Raw genomic sequence first — 20,028 nt, forward strand, 5'->3', positions numbered from 1 at the left:
TTCGCTTAGGGGGATCCTGAGGAGGGATTGGAGTGATAGGACAAGATAAAGATATGAGATTGTGATCGGAGGAGCCCAATGGAGAAGAAAGGGTGACAGCATAAGCAGAAGGATTAGAGGTCAGGAAAAGGTCAAGAATGTTGGACGTATCTCCAAGACGGTCAGGAATACAAGTAGGGTGTTGCACCGATTGCTCTAGGTCATGGAGGATAGCAAAGTTGTAGGCTAGTTCACCAGGATGGTCAGTGAAGGGAGAGGAAAGCCAAAGCTGGTGGTGAACATTGAAGTCTCCAAGAATGGAGATCTCTGCAAAAGGGAAGAGGGTCAGAATGTGCTCCACTTTGGAAGTTAAGTAGTCAAAGAATTTCTTATAGTCAGAGGAGTTAGGAGAGAGGTATACAGCACAGATAAATTTAGTATGAGAATGACTCTGTAGTCGTAGCCAGATGGTGGAAAACTCGGAAGATTCAAGAGCGTGGGCACGAGAGCAGGTTAAGTCATTGCGCACATAAACGCAGCATCCAGCTTTGGATCGAAAATGAGGATAGAGAAAGTAGGAGGGAACAGAAAAGGGGCTACTGTCAGTTGCCTCAGACACCTGAGTTTCAGTGAGGAAAAGAAGATGAGGTTTAGAAGAGGAGAGGTGGTGTTCTACAGATTGAAAATTAGATCTTAGACCGCGAATGTTGCAGAAGTTAATGAAGAAAAAGTTGAGGGGGGTGTCAAGACACTTAGGGTCGTCGACAGAAAGGCAGTCCAACCTGGGGACATTTATGGACACCTCCCCAGATGGGGACTCCGAGGCTGGTGTAGGAGTCGCCATGATTTTAAAATTTTTGAGTGAAGGGTGTGTGTGTTATTAGGTGCTTGTAGTTTTGTGTGGAGGAAGAGAGTTGTCTTTAGAGGGCAGGCTGTGACTGCCCCCTTGTGTTGTGAGACACAAAGGGAAACGTTCAGTGAGGTCACAGCTGAGTTTAATGATAAGTTCACAGCACCCCCTGAACAGTGCTTTAGACCTCACTGGGAGTAATTATCGTTTCGGCAGGTGTCTACTGCCTCCTCCTGGCAGGTTACCAAGGATGACTTAGTGGTGGGGCATATGAGGCAAATGCAATGCTGCTAGAGTGAAGTACAATACTGTTTCCTTATGAGATAACACTGTGCATGAAATTTCATATAATTTTCAAATCAGTACAGTCCCCTCCACTTCCATGTTCATCACTTAGCACTGCCAATGTTGTGAACCACCTGCTTTCACTCATACCTCAGACAAATCTCATCAATCCCTCCATCACCCTCCCTCTTACTCATAACGAGTGGAACGTGTCTTGGATGTAAGTCGAATCAGGTGCAGTGGTTCACAGCAGACAATTCACACACTGGCAATGCTAAGTGATGAACATGGAAGTAGAGGGAACTGTACTTCAAGCTGGCTGAAGTTCTGGCTATTTCACATTCATATAATATATATGGAGATAACTAGTAATCATAAGGCAAAGTGTGCCATCATAATGAAGCAGCAACCTCATTGTGCACTGCTGTGCTAAACCCAATCATGTCATCTGCTCATTTCCATTAGTTATAGTCAAGATTCCCTTCTGTGGTAGGAAGACACATAAAGCAGCAACCTCATTGTGCATTGTTGTGCTAAACCCAATCATGTCATCTGCTCATTTCTGTTGGTTATAGTCAAGATTCCCTTCTGTGGCAGGAAGATACAGCCTCACTGTGCACTTTACAGCTACCTTGAAAAAAATACTGCTTCTTTTAGAAAAGGTAACTGAGAGGGGTGCAGTGAAAGGAGAGGGAATTTCTCTTCAGTATTTTTGTTTCTACAATAAGACAAGGCATGTTGTATGTGTCTTGACCTGGCTACCCTCTTCAAGGAGGATGCCAACCAGGTGGGAAGATACAGGTGATTAAGACCATATGAAGTAGCCTGTTTTAAGCAGCTTAGGTTTGTAAGTTGCTGTGGATGGAAGAATATGTGCATGAATGAAAATTAGAATGAATGATGCAAGAAAGGTGTAAGGAAGACTGAAAACTGTATATATATGGATGTATTTTACCTCCAATAACTGCAAAGAAAACTTTTAGGATGGGGTATTAGTGGTGACTATATTTAATGAAACTGAAACATGAGACTCAGAAACCAAGGAGAGAGGGAAAATGAATGTCACTGAGATGAGATATCTGAAAAAAAAAAAGGTCCTATAACTCACATTATCAATAAGTCAATTTATACAAATGAAGTACCACAAGGATTCAAAGAAGCTAGAGTAAAACCACTGTACAAAAAGAATAACAGACAAGAAGTCAGTAACTACAGACCGGTTAGTATCCTTAATATAATATCTAAAGTACTAGAAAGAGCTGTTTATGATCAGTTATCAGATTACCTTAAAGCAAACAATATCATTTATGAATTTCAATCTGGATTTAGAGATAGTCATTCCACAGATACATGTCTGATTCATTTGTTAGACCTACTAAAAACTAATATATCGAAAGGGGAGTATACAGGCCTAGCTCTCCTAGATCTGCAAAAAGCATTTGATACTGTTGACCATCATATCTTGTGTGAAAAATTAAGAGCAATGGGTGTAGAGTCAGTGGAATGGTTTTATTCTTATCTAAGTGGAAGAAGTCAAATTGTGAAGATAGATGAACATTGCTCGGAAACCAGAAATGTATCCTGTGGGGTACCACAGGGAAGCATTTTAGGTCCACTCCTGTTCTTATGTTATGTAAACGACATGAAAATCAGTGTCTCGTGTAAACTTTTGCTATATGCAGATGACAGCATTTTGATTGTGTGGATTGTTCCACACAAAGATGTAGATTTTATCAAAAATAGACTAAGAAAAGAACTTGAATCATGTAACACCTGGATGATAAACAACAAGCTGTCTTTGCATTTAGGAAAGACGGAAATTATGTTAGTTGGATCAAAAACAAAATTAAAAAATGTAGATGATTTTAATATAACATGTTTGGATCAGGACATAAATGGAGTAAAATCAGTAAAATATTTAGGAGTTCAATTGGATCAGTGTGTTTCAGGGGAGCTAAATTGTAATCAGATAATCAAGAGGATAAATGCAAGGTTAAAATTCATGTACAGACAAGCAAAAGACCTTGATCAAAAAATTAAGAAAACCTTATGTAGCTCTCTAATTCAACCTCACTTTGATTATGCATGTTCCTCTTGGTACTCTGGACTGAGCAGTAGATCTAAAAAACAACTACAAATTTGTCAAAACAAGATTATTAGATTTATTTTAGGTTTAGACCCTAGATCTCATATAGGACAAGTGGAGAGAGAAAAAGTAAATATGCTTAGTGTCAAGAATAGGGTTAAAGAATTAAAATTAAGCCATGCACATAATATCCATAACAACAGAGGACCAACATATCTAGCAGAACATTTCCATAGGAAAACAAATACCCACACAATTAGGACTAGAAACAATGATTTAAACTTTGGTATGTCAATTGCAAAGGGTCCCTCAGCACATACCTTTTATCATACAGCCATTAAAGACTGGAATTCATTACCAAAAAACTTACAAAACATACAATCCAAACACCTGTTCAAAACATCTCTCAGGAAATATTTACAAGATGAAGAAAGAGCTGCTGAGTCAAATGATTTTACTTATTATTAACCATGATAGTCTTAGTGAAAATACATTGTAATTTTAAATTTTGATTTTATGGATACAGTTGGCAAATAATTTTAGGGTCTAGTATTTCTGTGTACCAGAGTTAAGTGTATAGTGATTCCTGTGCTGCCCGCCCCATCTTGCTGCATAAAAGGGACCCTACTGGAAATAAGTTGCTAAACTTTAGTAGGCTATCCTGGATGAAGAATCTATATATGAAGAGTATGTCTGGAGTAACACATAAGGATTGAATAATGAGTCAGTTGTGAACAATGAAGTGTGAAGGATAACTGGTGTGGAAAGAGAATAGGCTGACTGAGTAGAGCAGAAAGTGTAATGACAATAACATGCCTTCCCTTTGGAGCATCAGAAAAACACTTGAAAAATATATCTGAAGGTGGGACAAATATTTCTACCATGAGGTATAAAGTGCAGTGCCTTGGACATCAGGACCATAAGCAATTCCAGTCCCAAACAATTTGAGGGGCTTTATACCTCCTATCACTAATGGTTTGGGCATGCTGAGAGGAAGAACAGGGCTAAGTGGTGAGGATGTGTGAGGTGTAAGGCTGAGAAGAGAACCAGAAATGAAATGGACAGATGGTGTGAAGAGCATCATATGTAAGAGGGATATCTGTGAAACAAAGAAGAGGTCATGTTTATTAGTGATGAATGGAGAACCGTCATGAATGCACAAACAGAGATGCTGCATTAAGGATCAGATCAAGAGAAGGATCTTTTCACCACATATCACTCCAGAATGTTACACTCAGACTATGGATATGAAGCCACTGAAAGTGGATACTTCCTTTAATGTCTCCCATACAGAGGCTACAGCTCTCCTTACAACAAAGGAGAATCAAATGTCTCCAGCAGTTCACCATGAGAAAGCAAAGAAGAGAATGAGGAAGTAGATTTTAATGTCGTGATGGAAGGAGTACCAGACTTGAAATTGGCTCATTCTATCAGGAGTAAGGAACAAGCCAGGAGCAGCCAATTTCAGCATCAAACGAAGCCAATCCTCCCTTTCCAAAATACTAAGTTAAGATCAACCTTGTCATCTGCATCTGCCAAGCAGCACAGACTTCACTCTTTCTGCAGGACTCTGAATCATGAATCATTAATGAAAGCAAGAGAGAGAGAGAGAGAGAGAGAGAGAGAGTGAAAGCAAGAGAGAGAGAGAGAGAGAGAGAGAGAGAGAGAGAGAGAGAGAGAGAGAGAGAGAGAGAGAGAGAGAGAGAGAGAGAGAGAGAGAGAGAGAGAGAGAGAGAGAGAGTTAGCTAGCTTATGCCTTGATCCAAACCTTCAACACCAAGATATCCAAGAGTATGGAGCATTACCAATATCTTCAGCAGATTGTCAATGTGCCTGAGACACTAGAAGAGGTATTTATGAAGAAATCTAAGCATTAATAGGTGAACTGACATTCCACGAGACCATACCATACTCATTCTGATTAAAAAACCCTGCAACTGTGCATCACAGACATAAACAGGCATTCATGAGCATACATTTGAGGTCAACGTAAAATTGGGAGCACAAATTATAGCTGCACATGACCTCATCTCCGTGTACACCACTGAAACTGAGATGGATTATATCCCTTACCCAAGGACACAGAGGTAAGGGATATTCAAATTTCCATAGTTTACCTTCCCCATGCTTCCACAGGTAGTCTTTACCAACCAATCCAAAGGATGACAAATGGGTGAACTATGCATCAACTGCCCCAGCCCTGATTCAAATCAGGGCCCACAGATTCGTAGTCAAGTACACGACCCACTTTATCATGGAGGCACAGTGTCAGCTAATATATGAATAGCTACACAATGAATGCATCCTTTTTTTTTCTCTCTCTAAGATGGTAAAACTTCAGTCAACATGAGATGCTACTGTTGCAGAAATGGCCAGGTCTTTATAACTGGCCAATTGTGAGCATTTACTTAGCTAAGACAATATTAAATTGTTAGATAGTACATCATATTCTTGTCTCTCTACATAAAAGAACATTAGTCAGCTTAAGGCACCACTATCACAGAAATGGCCACCTCTTAAAAATAAATGAAAGAATGCACACTAGTTTTCACCAATGCTAATTAAGTATTGATGACTAAAGCTAATGATCCCCAAAGCTTACCTGTCTCAGAGTCCACAGTAAAGCCCAGTTGTAGCCAGAGGTTGTCCTCGGGTTTCTCATCAATGGTGGTGTCACTCTTGGGCTGAAAATATTAAATAATCTTAGTGAAACAGAACACAATGAAACAGAATAAAATACCTAATCTGCAATCCATACATTGCAAATTTTGTTTGAGTATTGTGAGTCTCACAAATTTGACAGGACATATGAAAATAAGTAAAACAGAACACAGTAAGACAGAATAGAATGCCTGATCTCCAATCCACAGGTTATATAAGTAAAACAGAACACAGTAAGACAGAACAGAATGCCTGATCTCCAATCCACAGATTATATAAGTAAAACAGAACACAGTAAGACAGAACAGAATGCCTGATCTCCAATCCACAGATTATATAAGTAAAACAGAACACAGTAAGACAGAACAGAATGCCTGATCTCCAATCCACAGATTAGAGGTTTTGTTTAAGTATTGCAAGTTTTGTGAATTTGTGGATGATACAAAAATATTAAACAATCTCAGTAAAACAAAACAAAAAATACCAAAGTATTCACACTATACAAGTGTTGTCTGAACATTGCAAGGTTAATGAATTTGACAGGAAGGAATGAAGGACATGAAAATATTAAACAACCTCAGTCAAATAACACAATTAAATAAAATAAATTACCTAATCTCTAATAAAGCCAATAAAAAGGTTTGTTAATGGATGAATGACATGAAAATATTAAACATCCTCAGTAAAATAACACAATTAAACAATAAATGACCTAATTTCTAATAAGCCCAATAAAAAGTTTAGTTTGAGCAATGCAAGTCTCATGAGTTAGAAAGGAGGGACTGTAGAACATAAGATGGAGAGAATGATATAGGGAAAATAATGAAATAAGCTCAAGGAAGGCCTTATAGTGGCATAAGTGAAACACCTTTCTTAGCTCTTGGGTTCTGAGTCACTAACTCTGGCAAGTGCCACAATTCTGCCCCCTTTATGTGCCCTCCGTCATATTCATACGGGTACCTACAGTCAATAATTCTGCAGAGGCAAGTTTATCATTGTACTTGCCCTTAATAACATCAGCTAGAGTATGAACACTTATAGACTGAAGGTCTGGGTGTTTCCCAATCTCAAGGATAGGAAGCAACAGAGCCTTGGAGAAGTCACCAGTGAGATTCTCTTCACGTTTATAACTTTTGTTTAAAGCCTTCATTATAGAGACATGAGTTTCCGAGTGGCAACAATTCATCTCTGGGTCAGAGGATGACCTGAGTGGATCCAGTTTCCTGAGTTTGGTCTCCACAGTACTGGCACCCATTTCTGAATGTGATCGTTCTATGGGATAAATGTGCCCACAGTTGGAACCATGGTTGTCTGGTGATAAGCTGATTGAAAATTCAGTTGAGTCAAAGAGGCTGGACCGAGGCGTGTCACAAGTACTGGAGGAGAGTGAGAGTCATCGGCATGGAGTGCCAGAGAGGGTGGTGTAGTGTGGGGACACTACACCACCCAGGTTAGACTTGGGTGAGAAGTTATCATCACTGAACTGAAATGACTTACACTCTCTTCCCTGCAGCACATTGTCATACAAGTCTTGGGCATTCATGGTAGTAGTGTTTCTTCTTTGCTTGTGCAGCTGTGCTTCTTTACCTACTCAGGTGTTCAGATCCAGTAATTCACTCCTGTCCGAGTTCTGCAAGTTCTTGCTGTACATTCTTGTCCCTTGAAAGCAACACTGCAATTAAAACTAACATAACAAAAGTAACAAAACATATTTGTACAAGAGTTGAATAAAATCATGATTTAAAACAAATAAAATAAAAAATCTATTTACTTGATTTACATCAGATTTTTCATATAAATCAATTCTTTTATTACAGGCAAAGCAAAGTTTTCTAAGGAGATTGTTGTTTCATTTTGAGCTGCCTGATCCAGCCCAGCTCAACTATAACACTATTCAAACACTAATATCTCTTCAACAACATAGCCGATTGTAACAAAATTTGCACCATATGACAACACAACTCTATCAATTTTATATGATATAGCTTTCATCTCTTCTATTGGCTGAAGTCAAAGGGTAACTTGTAAAAAGTAGAAGAGTGTCAAAATTGGGATTTTGTAAACCAAACTTCAGTTTTTGCAGGTTTTCATCAACTTTTGTTTGTCTCAACAAAAGTGGACACCAATAAACACAAAATGAAATTTCCTATCCAACAGTACATAGCACAACCATTCGACTCTTGCAATGTTTTTTGCTAGAGTGATCTGAATATTAGTCAAGTGCACAATCTGCAGGGTGCTTCCACTGTTTCATTACTGACAGCTTCGCTCGTCAATCGCCTTCCAGGCACTTTACTGGTTTAACCTTTATAGGGTGGATGGTGTCTATAGTTGATGCAATGTAGAGGCAGGTGGCTTCTATAGTTGACCTATAATTTCAAATTTCAAATTTTCCAAAGTTCACGGTGGCAGAAGATTGAAGAGGAAGAATTGATAAGTGTGATGCTATTACATGTTAAGTAGTTGGTCAAAGCAGAGTTGAGAAATTGATGGAACATGACCTATTTTCACTGAATTGTCAAAACCAGCCCAGGTTGGAGGGGTGTCCATGAGGGATGTTCCTGTCCTTTAGGGGTTTAGGGGTTGTTCCAGTAACTATTTGTTTCAGTCTTATGAGGCCATTTTCTTGTATCAAACTTGGCCAGTGTTAAATGAAACTGTACTTTAATATACATTACCCAAGAGGAGTTTTTCACATAAAAATCATATTTATTTTGGGATAATTGATCTCATACTTATATTTTTCATTTTGGAAATCCAAAAAAAATACAGAAAATACTTCAATACTTCTTCTACCTACATATAAGAGAGATTTCAATTTAGGAGTGTTCAAACCCCCCCAAGGGGGGCGTTCGATTTTTACCCCTAAAAGGTCCGGGTCATTAATTCCCCCAAATGACTATATATATATATATATATATATATATATATATATATATATATATATATATATATATATATATATATATATATATATATATATATATATATATATATATATATATATATATATATATATATATATATATATATATATATATATATATATATATATATATATATATATATATATATATATATATATATATATATATATATATATATATATAATTTAAATCATTAGATATTTGACCCAATGTAACATTTCAATAATTTTGGATACAGTATATTTAATTTTGATTTAAATAATTATTTTTTACTATAATTTAAATAAGCTTAAATAATTTGACTTAAATCAAACCTACCCTGTCATGCACGTCACAACAAATTTTTCCTGCCATCACCTAAGTGAATAATGTAGTTATTGTCAGTAACAGCCCCCCAAAAATAAGAGGAGATGCAGGACCAAGGAAATATGTATATACAAGATGCCTTAATCACATCCTAGCTTAGCTTCCTCTTGTCCCCTCTGCTCCCCTCCCTTGCCTTACCCTCCCACCTCTGTCCTCCCATGCTGTGTGATCAATCAGGCTAACAAACTCCACCCATGCAATACAATGGTGCATAAGTGGACACAATGGCACTCCAAGGATGGACTCATAAATCTCATGAAGTATAATGACAGGTTTAGTGAAATTTCATGTACTACAGGGAGTGTGTCAGTGCACTGTGCTGTTCATCTGCATTCACCTGTCACACCACGAACCACACAACAGTCACACCACACCACACACCACACAACCTGTCACACCACCACGTACCACACCCCACAATACCTCAGCCACACCAAACCTGAAGCAAGTCTAGGCCTCACCACACCACACGCCACACTAAACATAAACCCACAACACCTTAGTCACACCACACCACACTTACACCAGATCTCGGCCCCACTATACCTCAGTACACCACCACACCACACACCACACATCAAAGAACACCTGACCACAGCACACCACGGAGGACACCACACTTCGCTTCAACCAAGCCACGTCAGTCTCAGTAATCCTACGCTGCAGACTCATTCCTCACTCAACTTTACCCAAGCTACTTAACAAGATGACCAACATGATGCACTGACACACGAAAATCAAAGTATATAAGAGTCGTATAACACTAATCATCTCTGGTTATGACGAGAAAACGGCCGCGTGGATCAACTCTGTCCTCTCATAACATTAGCAAGTGTTCCTGAAATATTTCCTGTCAAGGGATACTTATCAAAACTATCAAGCGCTTATCTATCATTGTGGTAACCTACGACAACAGCTCACTGAAACTTAGAAAGATTAATTATATCACCGGCAGCAGCTCCTTCCCACGTCATCTCTTTTTGGCCAAGAATCAGTTTTCTTTAACCCTCCCTAACTGACTGGCGATCATTCTATAAGTCTTATCTACGATTACTATAACCTACGACAACAGCAAGCTTATTAAAACATGAAAAATAAAAATAAAAATAAAAATAATTATATAACCAGCAACAGCTCTTACCCGTCCTCTCATTCTCTCTGTGGCAAAGAAAAGTTTGACGTTCTCCAAACGTCTTCGATTGAATATTTAAAAACAATACTCGTATACCCACGGGATCGGTCAAAAACTATCCACCTCTTACTATACTGACGAATATGTAAAAATGTTTAAATACATCATGTGATGAGTTAATAATAAGGGCCTAAAGCTTCAATAGGACAAAGTCAAATGAACGATTAAATTTAAATTATGAAGTGACTCAATCCTTATGTGTTTCATATCTTTAAGTAATGGTTCGAAACTATGAATTATAGTTCTTTTTTGAGACTGGAATTAATCCATCACTATTTTCTTTCCTTTTGTCTTACATGCAACGCCTCACTCAAGGCCATTCAAAATCAGCTGGGTCTCTCTCTCTCTCTCTCTCTCTCTCTCTCTCTCTCTCTCTCTCTCTCTCTCTCTCTCTCTCTAAGTATTCAGGCCAACATCGTAGATAATTCTAAATGAACTAACAAATAAATAAACCATTATAATCATACCAGGCAATATATATATATATATATATATATATATATATATATATATATATATATATATATATATATATATATATATATATATATATATATATATATATATATATATATATATATATATATATATATATCAACAAGTATAAGAAATTAAAACCACTTATTTTTCACCCAAACCTATAAGACAGAAAAACCGTAACATGAACACGTTTATAAAGGATAAAATCTTAGCAGAACACACTTTGAAGGAATAAAATCGTACCCCAGAACCACATTTCCTGAAGTATTTCACATCAGACGCCAGCGGAGGGGCAACATTATAAATAAATAAATAAATAAATATATATATATATATATATATATATATATATATATATATATATATATATATATATATATATATATATATATATATATATATATATATCTTGACACCCCCTTCAACTTTTTCTTCATTAACTTCTGCAACATTCGCGGTCTAAGATCTAATTTTCAATCTGTAGAACACCACCTCTCCTTCTGAACCTCATCTTTTCCTCACTGAAACTCAGGTGTCTGAGGCAACTGACAGTAGCCCCTTTTCTGTTCCCTCCTACTTTCTCTATCCTCATTTTCGATTCAAAGCTGGATGCTGCGTTTATGTGCGCAATGACTTAACCTGCTCTCGTGCCCACGCTCTTGAATCATCCGAGCTTTCCACCATCCGGCTACGACTACAGAGTCATTCTCATACTAAATTTATCTGTGCTGTATACCTCTCTCCTAACTCCTCTGACTATAAGAAATTCTTTGACTACTTAACTTCCAAAGTGGAGCACATTCTGACCCTCTTCCCTTTTGCAGAGATCTCCATTCTTGGAGACTTCAATGTTCACCACCAGCTTTGGCTTTCCTCTCCCTTCACTGACCATCCTGGTGAACTAGCCTACAACTTTGCTATCCTCCATGACCTAGAGCAATTGGTGCAACACCCTACTCGTATTCCTGACCGTCTTGGAGATACGCCCAACATTCTTGACCTTTTCCTGACCTCTAATCCTTCTGCTTATGCTGTCACCCTTTCTTCTCCGTTGGGCTCCTCCGATCACAATCTCATATCTTTATCTTGTCCTATCACTCCAATCCCTCCTCAGGATCCCCCTAAGCGAAGGTGCCTCTGGCGTTTTGCCTCTGCTAGTTGGGGGGACCTGAGGCGGTATTTTGCTGATTTTCCTTGGAATGACTACTGCTTCCGTGTCAGAGACCCGTCTTTGTGTGCTGAGCGCATAACAGAGGTGATAGTGTCTGGCATGGAGGCGTACATTCCTCACTCTTTTTCTCGTCCTAAACCTTCTAAACCTTGGTTTAACACAGCTTGTTCTCGTGCTATACATGATAGAGAGGTGGCCCACAAAAGGTACTTAAGCCTTCCTTCACCAGAATCTCATGCACTTTATATTTCTGCCCGGAACCATGCCAAGTCTGTTCTCCAACTAGCCAAAAACTCCTTCATTAACAGAAAATGTCAAAACCTTTCAAGATCTAACTCCCCTCGTGATTTCTGGCATCTAGCCAAAAATGTCTCCAATAACTTTGCTTCTTCTTCTTTCCCTCCTCTACTTCAACCAGATGGCACCACTGCTATCACATCTATTTCTAAAGCTGAACTCTTTGCTCAAACCTTTGCTAAAAACTCTACCTTGGACGATTCTGGGCTTGTTCCTCCCTCTCCTCCACCCTCTGACTACTTCATGCCTCGTATTAAAATTCTTCGTAATGATGTTTTCCATGCCCTCGCTGGCCTAAACCCTCGGAAGGCTTATGGACCTGATGGGGTCCCTCCTATTGTTCTCCGAAACTGTGCCTCCGTGCTTGCACCTTGCCTAGTCAAACTCTTTCAGCTCTGTCTGTCAACATCTACCTTTCCTTCTTGCTGGAAGTTTGCCTACATTCAACCTGTTCCTAAAAAGGGTGACCGCTCTAATCCCTCAAACTACCGTCCTATTGCTTTAATTTCCTGCTTATCTAAAGTTTTTGAATCTATCCTCAACAGGAAGATTCTTAAACATCTATCACTTCACAACCTTCTATCTGATCGCCAGTATGGGTTCCGTCAAGGCCGCTCTACTGGTGATCTTCTGGCTTTCCTTACAGAGTCTTGGTCATCCTCTTTTAGAGACTTTGGTGAAACTTTTGCTGTTGCCTTGGACATATCAAAAGCCTTTGATAGAGTCTGGCACAAAGCTTTGATTTCCAAACTACCCTCCTACGGTTTCTATCCTTCTCTCTGTAACTTCATCTCAAGTTTCCTTTCTGACCGTTCTATTGCTGCTGTGGTAGACGGTCACTGTTCTTCTCCTAAATCAATTAACAGTGGTGTTCCTCAGGGTTCTGTCCTGTCACCCACTCTCTTCTTATTATTCATTAATGATCTTCTAAACCAAACTTCTTGTCCTATCCACTCTTATGCTGATGATACCACCCTGCACTTTTCCACGTCTTTTCATAGACGTCCAACCCTTCAGGAGGTAAACATATCACGCAGGGAAGCCACAGAACGCCTGACTTCTGATCTTTCTAAAATTTCTGATTGGGGCAGAGCAAACTTGGTATTGTTCAATGCCTCAAAAACTCAATTCCTCCATCTATCAACTCGAAACAATCTTCCAGACAACTATCCCCTCTTCTTCAATGACACTCAACTGTCCCCCTCTTCTACACTGAACATCCTCGGTCTGTCCTTTACTTATAATCTGAACTGGAAACTTCACATCTCATCTCTAGCTAAAACAGCTTCTATGAAGTTAGGTGTTCTGAGACGTCTCCGCCAGTTTTTCTCACCCCCCCAGCTGCTAACTCTGTACAAGGGCCTTATCCGTCCATGTATGGAGTATGCTTCACATGTCTGGGGGGGTTCCACTCATACTGCTGTTCTAGACAGGGTGGAATCAAAAGCTTTTCGTCTCATCAACTCCTCTCCTCTAACTGACTGTCTTCAGCCTCTCTCTCACCGCCGCAATGTTGCATCTCTAGCTGTCTTCTACCGCTATTTTCATGCTAACTGCTCTTCTGATCTTGCTAACTGCATGCCTCCCCTCCTTCCGCGGCCTCGCTGCACAAGACTTTCTTCTTTCTCTCACTCCTATTCTGTCCACCTCTCTAACGCAAGAGTTAACCAGTATTCTCAATCATTCATCCCTTTCTCTGGTAAACTCTGGAACTCCTTGCCTGCTTCTGTATTTCCACCTTCCTATGACTTGAATTCCTTCAAGAGGGAGGTTTCAAGACACTTATCCACCAATTTTTGACCACTGCTTTGACCCTTTTAAGGGACTGGCATTTCAGTGGGCAATTTTTTTTCATTAGATTTTTGTTGCCCTTGGCCAGTATCCTTCCTACATAAAAAAAAAAAAAATAAAAAATACACTAGAAAGGAGTGCAGAATATATAGGATCGTGTTCTGAAACACTTCTATGCCGCACCTCCACTTCTTTCAAAGGCTCTAGTTGAAATTACACGGGTTTTTAATGTTTTTTTTTTTTTTTTTTTTACCGTTTTAGTGACAGATTAAGGGAATTTCTACATTATTAAAAGGAGAAACAGCCTTGAGAACCCGGCTAATTACCTCTGTGGCCTTTAAAAATAGTCGCAGAGAGAGAGCAAAGCGTTTCTGAACACGGGCCATACTCACCTGTACTACACTACACGATCAGAGTCATCCCGGGCGTGTGGGGAGGGCGAGGCTGGCCAGAGCATCATCACCCAGCCTGTCACCGCCACTCACCACACCCGCTGCACCACGCCGCTGTCACTGCCACTCACCACAGCCGCTGCACCAGACACGATGGGATGAACATATTGGATCCTGAGCGCACGCGCGCGTGTGCGTGTGTGATCTGACGCTCAATAAAGTTATCTGTTTGTCTATTTATCTATCCGTCTAGCTGTGTGTGTGTGTGTGTGTGTGTGTGTGTGTGTGTGTGTGTGTGTGTCCATCTAGCCACCATCTACTTATTCAGCGTAACTGAAGTGTTTGACGGCGGGGGCGTCCAATGGTACACTCTCTGGATTGGATAGTTTGTTGTGCGTACATAAGCCGATTAAGAAAGAAAGGAAGTAAGAGAGAAAAAAAAAAGTAGAAAGAAAGGGATTTAAAAAAAACAGACTGAAGTAAAGAAAAAAGTAAGAAGCAGAGAAAGAAAGTAGGAAGAAGAGACGATGGAAGGAATAATGGAAAACAAAGAACAAGTACACACTAAAGACGAAGAGGAAGAAAAGAAAACAAGACGAGACGGAAGATATCAAGAAAATAAGGAAAGGAGACAGACACGGAAGAGATAAGAAAGAAAGGTAACAGATACGATAAAAAAAAAAGCGGATTTCTAAAGATAATACAGATGAGTTTGATCTCAAAGCCTCGGGATACGAACTCCCTGAAGCATTCCAATCCCTTCCTGTGAGTTTCGAAAGCCCTAAATCAACATCAAACAATTCCAACCTTTGCTCTGCCTCAGTGGCGGAGCGGTGAGCGCCTCTAGCCACACACGTGAGATACTGGGTTCGAATCACAGCCCAAAAGCAGGATTCGAACAAGTAGTAATGGTTTAGTTATGCACCTGTCTGGCTCACCTGGCTGATTGATTAGGTGACTGAGTGTACGTGGGATAGGAAGAAAACGTAAGAGTGAGTTTACCTGTCATGCAAACTTTGGAACTCTCTGCCTTACTCTTACTCTGCCTCTTCTCTCTTTTTTCCTGTCTGAAGCTCGCATTTCAAAACGTTTTGGTGTTTTATCTTTACTTTTAATAGACTGTAAATTGATGTCATTAGCGTTTCCAAGGGTGTTATTGTGATTCTAGTTTATCTCGTACTTCAAAATTTGTTAGTGTCTTATCTTTACTTACAACAGACTGTAAAAGGATGTTATTAGGGTTTTCAAGAGTGTTTTCATGATTTTAGTGATAGATTAGCGAGTAGGAAAAACACCCATGAAAACCCTACTAGTCATCGCTGTGGCCTTAGAAAACAGCCCCAGCGAGAGACAAAGCGCTTGAGGATACGGGTCTTGGACAGTTTCAAAGAGGAGCATCAAGGCGCCTCCAGACACGGCTGAGGAAAGGAGGAAACACGTAAGTATACCTCCCTCAACTCATGATTCGAGGCACCGAGACATTGATCTGAACCATTAACCTGTTTACTACGCAGTACTACTAACTATTTATGAACTTTATGCATTCACTAGTTAGTTGGAATACAGCAAATAAAGATGTACTTGTAGGGGATGAGTAAGTAAATATGATTTTTAACCCGTCGATATAAAAAATAATAAATATAAATAAATAAATAAATCATGGTAAAGTTAATCAAATCATCAAATGATAAACAGAATGAAATTAAACAGATGTCTTGGTACAGAAGGAATCTCTCTCTCTCTCTCTCTCTCTCTCTCTCTCTCTCTCTCTCTCTGGAATCAAACCACTAGCACAGCACGTCTTACCAGCTGAGCCAGGAGGACCACTGCCATCAACACAGCACGCCATAGCCATAGCTGCCGGCCACCCCACAAGGGTGCCGTGCCATGGTAGGGGGGGGGGGTGGCGGCAGTAATGGCAGCACAAAGGCCCACGCTGCCGGTCATTCAGTCAGGAGGCCACACGCTCGCCAGGTGTCTGGAAACCACTGCCTTACCTGTGCCCGGGACGAGACGCCCCTGCTCCAGACACTGTATTCCTGATTTAACGTTTTGGCGTCCTGCCTCGATTGTTTTCACCAAACCATTCCCAACCGAACGCCACAATCTGGAGCGTTCGGAATGGTTAGGAAAACTGCCAGATTCACCTAGCTGACTTAATTTTACACACACACACACACACACACACACACACACACACACACACACATAAATAAATAAACTTGGTATACTATAAAAAAATCTTTACGTCATTTTATGTGTTATCAAGCCAACTAATAAAGTGTTAGAAATATGTTTAGCAAGCATCATCAAGTAGAGAACAAGACCCATGGCAAAACGAGCTGACTACTAAGCACAATCTCGGGTGTGGGATATACCATTACCTTAGAACGAATGCTGTTTTACCTCCCTGTGTAAGTTTAGTTTATCCGTTCAAGTTACACAATTAACATACAGCTTTGCAAATCGTGGCACATGTGAAAGAAACAACCAAGCTTTGATGCCAAGTCTCAGCAGGACACTGGTGAAGATGGTCTGTGTACATCGTGTTTCCCAGCGTCTTCAGTGTGCCCTGATGGAGGTTATTGTTTTATTCATTTTTTTTTTTTTCAACGGTGATTTTTTTTATGGTTTTGGGAGTAGTTTAACAAGGAAATTACATCACAGTTAAGATAAATATTGACGAGATCCTGTCTAATCATCTCTGTAGGGTTCGAAAAACAACGAATTTTACGACCTGTCCGTCATCCTCTCCTGTCTTCCCTTCCCTTCGTCGGCCGAAAAATTATCCTGCTACACAACCGATTAATTTCACAACCTTTAATCTCTTTTTCTATCAATTCTTATCTTCCAGTTCATTTATCCACCATCCCTTCCTCTCTTCCCTGCCTTCTATCATCCGAAAGAATATTTCTCTATTTTACTTTGCTAACCAACCTTCTTCTTTGCTATTTAGCCTTCTATTCTGCTATCCTGTCTCTTCCACTCGTAGTTAGTGAAGGACAGTTACACATACAGCTTAGTCAGGACCTTAAGATCTGTTGGTGTTTGTCTTCGTTCTGCTTTGCTTATTCAGCCCTCTACTTTCCTATCCTGTTTTTTTCGTTAATAGTTAGTGTAGGATAGTTATACATACAGCCTAGTGAGAACTTCAAGGTTTGTTGCTGTTTGTCTTCCTTTGTGTTCTCTTGTGATTTCGTAGCTTTTTACCTGGTGAGAGAGCGAAGTTTTTTAGTATATGGGCCCAGTTCAGGTGTCTCTCTGGGTCTCCATTAGCAAGAGGTGATGGGCTGGACTTTCCTTTTCTTCCCTCTGCTTCTGGATGGCCGAAGAGGAAGGTTCATCCGAGTGAAAACTAGCACACTCCACTATCTTGCAACAGAAGACAAGACAAGACAAGACAAGAGTATCATTCTATCTTGTTTGGTAGTAGGATAGGAAGGAGCGATTTGGTGTTCCTCAAGGACTATTTACTTTCCTTGGTGCTCTGCTACATGGTCGTGTCCTTGGAGTGGTGCAGAGGAGGTGTGCAGGCCATGACCCATATTCTTGAACGTCTTGGTTTCTTGCGAGGAGTGTTCTGAAAGACCACAGGGATGATTAGTCGGGTTCTCGTGGGTGTTTTTTTCAGTGATGCAGAATCACGAAAACTGCCTTGGAAAAATAGAATAACTTTTTTTTTTTATGTAAGAAAGTCTCTGGCCGAGAGCTACAGAAAGGCAGAAGGTAAAGACCTACTGAAGGTCCCAGTTTCCAAAGACCAAGGGAATTGTCCAGAATTAAAGAAATGTCTTGAAGTTTGCATGAGCTGTTGTTACTCTGGAAGATAAGGCGTCGTGACGTTTAAGAATGTGGTGTGTTCCTTAAAACATGGACTCCTCTTACCATGATTAACCCTTTCAGCGCCGTGGTATGAGTTTCATTATATTCTGTATACAGTTTAGTGGTTTTATCAAGTTTTGGATGACCATTTTTATAATCAGGTTTAGTTTGTTATTTGCATAGTTATGTCTTCACGTTTTCATCTTCATTAATAACGGATTATCTTTTGAAGGCGAAAAATTGTAGACAGTACTGAATGGGTTAAAAGCAAGTCCCCAGTAATACGTTGAATGATTCATGGTTTGCAGCGCTACACAGGGAGGAACAGGATCGCATGTCTTCAATCAGTAGCTGCTGCCGAGGCCACAAAACCACACGACAAACAGAAACAGCAACATTGTAACGTGACGCGGCATTGTGGCGGGAGTTCTCTCTTTCCAACGGCTTTCAAAGACTTTGCTTTAATCGGTTTTAATAATTAGCTACGTCTTGTTTTTCCGCTTTCATATTGTAACTCTACACCAGTGATTCTCAATCACAGGTAAATCTATCTGCTGGCGGCTAAAAGAATCACTGTTGTATTTCTGATGACTGAATAATAATTTCTCTTATAATTTCGGATAATTCATTTGAACTACTTTCTGGCGACTGGCACCCTTAGTGGGTTTTTTCTTTTTATTTTCAGATCCTTTGTTGTCCTTGCCCGGAGCCCCTCTTACATAAATTGATAAATTAATCAATATGTAAATAAAAATAAATAAATAAATATTTCTCTTCCTATTTTCTCCACCGTTATGATAAATAGCTCCACATTTTTTTTTTTTTAAGGAAGTAATGGGGGCAACTAACAAAATACGTCAAGTGGAGGAGATAAATGATGGAGGAAAGACTGAGCATACTAGGCCTGTCTCTTATCTTATTACTCTCCCGTGCATTTATAATAGTTCATGTACGGGAGTAAGGGGACAAAGCGGAGGAATACATTAGGCAGCAAGTATCAATGGCGAAAACACTGAAAAAAAACCATAACAGCACTAGGTAGATTGAGGAACACCACACACACTTCAACACTTCAACACCTCAGCACGCCACGGTCCTACTGAGAGAGATGAGTGAAGCAGCAAATAAGACATGACGGAAAGGTACCAGGGAAAAAAGAAAAAAAAAAATGAAGATACACATGAGTAATAGAAGAGATGACAGCACATACACAACCCTGAGGAACACCACTCACAACAACCCGACAACTTACGGCCCCTTTGAAGGACAGCCGCCGCCCTCACCACCGCGACAGATCCACAGCACCGCGACCCTGCAAATGAGACACGACGGGGAGGTAAAGAAATGATGGACATGAATAAGGGAAGAGGTGACGGAACATAACCCTGAGGAACACCGCTGATAACTTGCCTTTTAAGAGTAAATAGAGGCCGCCCTCAGGTCCGCGACAGCAATAGGGGCGGGGAGATAAGGGGCGAGGCGTGCACTGAACACAAAGAGACGTGTGTGGAGAGAGAGAGAGAGAGAGAGAGAGAGAGAGAGAGAGAGAGAGAGAGAGAGAGAGAGAGAGAGAGAGAGAGCTGGACCAGTGGATGAGTGGATGAGAAGGTAGTACAAAAATGTGGAGCGAAGAGGAGTGAGGAAGAGAAGAATTAAAGAGAACAAAGAGAAAGGGAGGGCGGGAGTGAAGAGCAGAAGAGGAGGGGGGAGGATGAGGATGACAGGGAGT

The 20,028-nt window shown here is 40.0% G+C and overlaps 2 protein-coding genes across 6 annotated transcripts in view; both read right to left on the minus strand.

Annotated features, from left to right (window-relative positions):
* The window catches only part of LOC135096915 (uncharacterized), a 39,905-nt gene extending 23,395 nt beyond the window's left edge, over positions 1-16,510 (minus strand). The window contains exons 1-3 of one of the 4 annotated variants that reach the window (XM_063998693.1): positions 16,475-16,510; positions 7,359-7,520; positions 5,803-5,884 (exon numbers count right to left, since the gene is read on the minus strand). In XM_063998693.1, coding sequence (XP_063854763.1) covers positions 5,803-5,884; positions 7,359-7,400 — 124 coding nt within the window. In that variant the 5' untranslated portion in view covers positions 7,401-7,520; positions 16,475-16,510. Of the gene's footprint in view, positions 1-5,802; positions 5,885-7,358; positions 7,521-9,677; positions 10,139-10,295; positions 10,346-16,474 lie in introns of those variants that run through there. The other 3 variants (XM_063998690.1, XM_063998692.1, XM_063998691.1) reach the window with 3 other exon arrangements.
* A 1,415-nt stretch (positions 16,511-17,925) lies between these two features.
* The window catches only part of LOC135096954 (peptidyl-prolyl cis-trans isomerase B-like), a 76,597-nt gene continuing 74,494 nt past the window's right edge, over positions 17,926-20,028 (minus strand). Inside the window, exons 5-6 of one of the 2 annotated variants that reach the window (XM_063998722.1) lie at positions 19,552-19,611; positions 17,926-18,057 (exon numbers count right to left, since the gene is read on the minus strand). In XM_063998722.1, the coding sequence (XP_063854792.1) occupies positions 17,948-18,057; positions 19,552-19,611 (170 nt within the window). In that variant the 3' untranslated portion in view covers positions 17,926-17,947. The remainder of the gene's footprint in view (positions 18,058-19,551; positions 19,612-20,028) is intronic. The other variant, XM_063998723.1, reaches the window with a different exon arrangement.

The sequence above is a fragment of the Scylla paramamosain genome, unplaced genomic scaffold (genome assembly GCF_035594125.1).
Source record: "Scylla paramamosain isolate STU-SP2022 unplaced genomic scaffold, ASM3559412v1 Contig9, whole genome shotgun sequence".
Lineage (NCBI taxonomy): Eukaryota > Metazoa > Arthropoda > Malacostraca > Decapoda > Portunidae > Scylla > Scylla paramamosain.